Below are 6000 nucleotides of genomic sequence, written 5' to 3' on the forward strand. Positions count from 1 at the left end.
CCTCTTGTTTAGAGAACAAATTGTCATGAACCATATGATATGAGCAATAGAGTCTTGCTTTGCCCCAAGACCAACAGATTCCTAGCGTATTTTTTATATTTGGTCCTTCCTCACATTCCATTCAGCTATCTACAGGTAAGACAACAAGACCCCATCTTGTCCTTGTGCAATCCTGATCTCTTTCTTTCGAAGCTGGCTTAGCTGTAAATCCTAAATTTGGATGTTTTGACAATGCTCATTGATGTAGAATCCTTTCAACCAAGTCAACTCATGTAAAGTATAATTAGATCCAAAATATTTTAAGCATGTACCTCAAAAAGCTTTAATTCCAGTATCCACTCCTTGCAATTAATCAACCCTCAACCACCATTTCTTGAATTCAAGTATCCAAGAAGTTGAGCTGATTCTGCCGTCTCCAAGATCAAAAAGAGAACAACCGAAACTCAAGCATTAAAATGTACTTTTCACCTAAGGAAAGGATGCTACCTGCCTATCACTACCAAATTATTGCATATAAAAAAGGCTTCCAACTTTCAAAAATAAAGAGGATCATATGTTGAAAACTCGAACTGTAATTGCAGAAATCAATGCCCACTAGATCTAATCATTCAACAAAATCAATTAAAAACCTCATGTTAGATGAAAATTGTCTATTAAAATTTAATCAAATAAGAATAATGCCCCCAAGCCATAGATTATAGAAAAATAAAGGTTGAGAAGTAGACTAACTTGGTGAAAATATGATTTTGGGCCCACTAGTGGGGTTAAAAGTCACTATTAGATTCTGAGTAATCGATTAAAAATTACTTGCTTCCCTTGTACATCTTATTATGAAAATAACAAAAGAACACCTAAGTGGCACGAATGCAACATATGCATTTCAAGTAAGTCATGATGGATAAAACATGACTTCCTATAAACCCTGAGGAAGACATTTTGACTATTTAACACAAGATTTCATGTTCCATTATTAAGCAATGCTTTCTTAGTAACCGCCCAACATGTGGTTAAATAAGCAAAAAAATTTAAGCAGAGTATGTTCAGAGGATATGAGGAAAAGGTTATATGCAGGGTGAATGGAAGGGGAAGAAGAGGAGAAGGAGAAGATGAAGGCAGTGATGATGATAATCATATGGATGGGTAATAAGAAGAGAAACATGATAATATTGATGGAAATGAAGATGAGTAATAAGGAGACAAAACATGATGGGATTGATGGTAATGAAGAAAAAAACAATGATGACAGTGACAATGAAGAGGATGAAACCAACAATGAAGTAGAAGACGATGATAATAATGGCGACGAAGATGTGTGTGTGTGTGTGTGAGAGAGAGAGAGAGAGATGTGATCATAATGGTCATGGTTATGATTTTGAGGAGAAGAAGATGATGAAAGGAGATAATTCACAAGATTATAATCATTATATGGTGGTGATGAAGAACAAGAAGCTGGCGATGATGATGAATATGACAGAAGAACACAATACAGGTGAATGTTGAAATATATCAAAATGATGACAATGATCAATGATGATCATGACAAGAGCATAAAGAGACGATGATTTTATTGGCAATGGTAATGTTGATAATGATAATTTTGTAATAGAAGACCAATATGATGATGATGATGAAAATGGCTGAGATGAATCAGACTGATGGAGTTGCATTACCTTAGAAGAAATCCCACCCAAACTTTTTATCCAAATATGGAAAGTAAAAAAATGTGATGAGGATTGTGGATCATCAAGTTGCAAAGATGAAGTTGACGAAAAATAGGACAGATTCCATGTGAACGTCATTGAGATCATCAACCAAAGTAACAACTGACAGAGTTCCATCCAACTGGGCTCCCATAACTCAAGTTACTGGGTAACGCAAGAAAGGCACTAATGTCTAAACGTTTCCTGGTTAAGAGAACCTCTAAAATCATGCATTCTCAAGCCAAATTCTTCAACTTTACAGATGCAGCAGACTCTCCCAATAACCTTCACATCATGCTAACACTCATTTAAAAAAATGTCTCCAATCTAGGGAAATTTAACCTAAATGATTGAAAAGGAAAATTATATTTGCTTGATGTTCTCCAGTTATTTGTCAGTTTTAAATTTTGAAAAAAGAAAATCTACAATAGCCTAAACTTAGTCCATCTTAGTAAACAGTATAACAGGCATATAATTAAGAGATGATTTGGTGAGAAACGAAGTGTTGTTTAAGAAACGACAATAAGAGATGCCCTTCCACACAACCTCGATTTGATGCATATTTAACCTTCTCTTTATCTTTAGTAAGCTATTCATAACTTGCCATCAAACTCCACTAATAAATGATAATGGATGGGAAAGAACACCTCAGAGAGTGGATAATGGAAGAAACTTTTCTCCTCAATGATTATTTAACAGTTACATTTCCATCAATTTTAGAGAAAATGAACAAGCTCTTTTTTTCCGTGTATTTTTTTTGGTGATCATGGCAGCTTGGTATCATCAAACCTTCATTATAGAACAATAGCCACCATATCGATTCATGCATCTCATAAACACATCTATCTATTGAAGAAAAATGATAGCGTACCCACCGGCGACCAAATAGTTTCTCGTGTTCGTCCTGGTCCATTTCATAAAGCAGTAAAATTTAGAAACTCTTCACGCCATAAATAGAAGCATGAGCCCTAAAAATCGCTTCTTCATAAGCACACTTCAGTCAAACTATCAAGAATCATATCATGAACTTCACAAACACCAACAAATGAAATAAATAGAATCCCAAAATCGAATTACTAATAATAGCTACAAGAAAAGAAGAAAAGCACAATGCAATCATACCAGCAAAAGGATCAAAAGATCTTACCCGAACAAGTTTATAGACAACCGGGTCAGCAACCGGCTTCGACGCCGGCAGATGGGTATCGCTCCCACCTACAAACTCATCGTCGACATGCTTCCCGCCATTCCCGACTTCTCCGTCTACTGTCCCTTCCATGGGAATCCCAAAGCAGACAACTACTAACCACGGAAAACTGCATCTCTCCCAAAATAAAAGAAAACGAAACTCAACCCAACAAATCAGCCAAAATTTCTCCAAAATAAGAAACCCTAGAGCAAAATTTCGCAAAAAATACAAAAAAAAAAAAAAACAGTTCAAGCGCCGAGACTCACCATAGGATCAAGGCAACCGGTGACCATGAGATGCTAAAAACACATCGCCGGAAAAGCAGACCACATTCTTTCCGATGATCGGAAGAAGAGAAACTCTTCGCCGGAATTTCGCCGAAAGAGTCAAAGCGATTCCTCTTTTTTCTTCCGCTTTTTTTTTATGGGAACAATAAAGGAGATGGGGGGAGGGGGAGAAGGTGGGATTTCGAAATTCTCGAGGAATTCAAACAGCCAAACGAACGGAATTGGATGAAAAGGAATTCACGAGAGTGATCGAGTTATGATCATGCGGAGTGGAGCATGCATCATTACGGTGCAGTTACCGCGGATTCTACCCCACGCTATTAACCCGATTTAAATCTTGGCCAATAAGTCCACCAGTGGAAGACTATCGTACCGCCGTCCCACAGGTCTTTGTCATTGCTTATTGGTAAAACAGTAAAACTGCGGACTGAAAACAGTCAAGCCTTTTCCTTAAATTACCAATATACCCTTCATGGACTCCTAGATGATGCTTACCTTTTTTTCTTCCTCGAATTTCTCTCACGATTTTGACAAATATCCAATATATCGCGACATTTTCAAAGCAGATAAGCGATGTTTTGGATAATGTTGCTTTTTTTTAAGTATCGTATCTTTATGACGATGATATTGTCTTCTTTTTTTTGGTGTTTTTTAATGGATTTACATATGGCAGGTCGCTTATCCACTATTTTACTTAAAAGCTGCTCAACCGCTTGCTTTATGTGGATATATATTTTAAAATAGAAAACTTTTATTTGGGTCCAACCTTTTGCCTCTAATCTCAGAAAAGGTTCATATTTTCTGGATTTCCTGATATGAGTTTATGTTTTTTCGAAAAACTACCAACCACAGACCTTCTTCTTATTTTTTGAAGGTAAATAACTATTTTTCAATTATAAAGGGCAATATAAAAAACTCCCAAGAAATCTGGCTTCTCAAGATGTTGAAGATTAACCTGAGGCTCTATTTGGCAGTTCAGAAGAAAAGTATAGGTTAGTGAGGCTCAATTTTGAAACTAGACGCCGCGTTAAACGTAATTCTTTTTTTTTTATAACAAGAAACCTTCGCCGAAGCGAAGAAAAACCCCAAGTGGATCCCCACAACCACCCCCACCTTATGTAGCCCACATCTGAAAGCTACGGATACAGCCGTGTGTCAGTTCTTTTAAATACATACTGAAAGTATTAAACAACAGTGACCCACCCCATGTTTCCCCTAAAAAAACACACCCATGTCAACTTATGATCCTTAGCTAAACCAATAAACAATACATATCAACTTATGATCTTTCGTTTGACCAGTAAACAATAAGCACCTTTAATTCATGCTGTTTGACTAAAAGAAAAGATAAAATGAATGATTTGGGGATCAAGGCCCAAAGGGTCTTTGGAAGATAAAATCATAAAAGTAGGTTAAACGTATTAACTAAAATGTTGAGCAGCTTTATGTAAATAATTGACAAGTTACATGCTGTTTTTTCATTTATTACTAATTAACGGTATGTACGATGTAAGGTTTGGGTAATTTATGTGGGACCCTAACACCCCTAAGCAAAGGTAAAAGGACAGGTTCAGCTTTGGTACAGAGAGAACACGTAATGGGACGTTGGCTGTCCACTTAACCGTAGATTTGGTATCCACATGAGCCGCTAGCGGTTACGCTCCTGCTTGGCACTTAAAATAGTGGTGGGCTCATTAAACTCATAAGATAGACTTGGCAAGCCATGCATGAACCGTTGCACAGTTGTATAACCGGTAGGGTATGCCTAACCCCTGCTTCCCTTTAAAAAACAAACAAACATGAATAACAAGTGTTTCGAGTCAACTCAGCTGGCATAGACTTGTTAAATTGAAAAAAATATAATTGACATGAGAAAAGAGAGAAAGGTACCTTGGATGCGACACCCATCAAAACAGTGAACACACAGTTCATTGTGAGCCGTTCGTTTAAACCATTCTGATGACGTCCATCCGAAACAGGAACGACATTGAAAACAAATTGTCAGGCCCATCCGAGATCAACGGCATTTGGAAGATGCCATCAAAGCACACTCTCACCTAATCTCATCTCATAAGAAAAAAATATACTTATTCCTAATTTCAGAAATAGGTTTTACTTTCTATGCTTTTTCGTAAAACCCTAGTATAGGGGACATCAAGTCAACATCTATAATCTTCAAAAATGTGATTTTTTTTCTAAATTTTAAATAAAGACCACACTTTTTTTTGAAATATTGGCTACTCATACCAAGAATCAGGAAATGACAAGACAGATAGCTGGCAGCAGGGATGGAGACACGTTAAGAGAAGGTTGGGCACATGCTCACCCTGACCCACATAAACCCCATACGGGGTATAGGCTCACCCTGAACTGCAAGGAACAAGGCTGGTGCCCACCCTAAACGGGTCTGGGTGGGAACTGGTGCCCCACCAAAAGGGAGCCAATGAGTCCGACCCTCCTTTTTTCCAAATTGATCCTCATTTCATGTGTTCCCCTAGCCTTCTCTCTCTCTCTCTACGACCTCATTACGGCTCTTTCTTCGTGGCTCTACCCCTCTCCGCAACCTAAAAGTCGTGGCTCCAAGTTGTCCGCATATTGTCATCAAACAACGGACATTTAGAACATAGCATTTGAGTACTATCCAAACAAATGTTGGACTTGAAACAGTTATTATAGAATGAACAGAACCATTGTTCAGTTCTGTTCATTTTGTCCAAACCTGGACAAGCCATCAAACATGCCCTTACGGCTCTGCCCTCCATACGACTCCACCTATGGCCCTACAGCATGTGGGTCGTACCCCCTCTCTGCAGCTTCGTCCCTG

The 6000-nt window shown here is 37.9% G+C and overlaps 1 protein-coding gene across 1 annotated transcript in view; it reads right to left on the bottom strand.

Annotated features, from left to right (window-relative positions):
* The window catches only part of LOC149841121 (uncharacterized), a 46962-nt gene extending 43484 nt beyond the window's left edge, over window positions 1-3478 (bottom strand). The window contains exons 1-2 of the mRNA XM_090003598.1: window positions 3156-3478; window positions 2848-3016 (exon numbers count right to left, since the gene is read on the bottom strand). Of these exons, the coding sequence (XP_089859724.1) occupies window positions 2848-2979 (132 nt within the window). The 5' untranslated portion in view covers window positions 2980-3016; window positions 3156-3478. The remainder of the gene's footprint in view (window positions 1-2847; window positions 3017-3155) is intronic.
* Window positions 3479-6000: the final 2522 nt, after the last annotated feature.

The sequence above is a fragment of the Nuphar pumila genome, chromosome 4, assembly GCF_984573655.1.
Source record: "Nuphar pumila chromosome 4, dmNupPumi1.hap1.1, whole genome shotgun sequence".
NCBI classification, from domain to species: domain Eukaryota; kingdom Viridiplantae; phylum Streptophyta; class Magnoliopsida; order Nymphaeales; family Nymphaeaceae; genus Nuphar; species Nuphar pumila.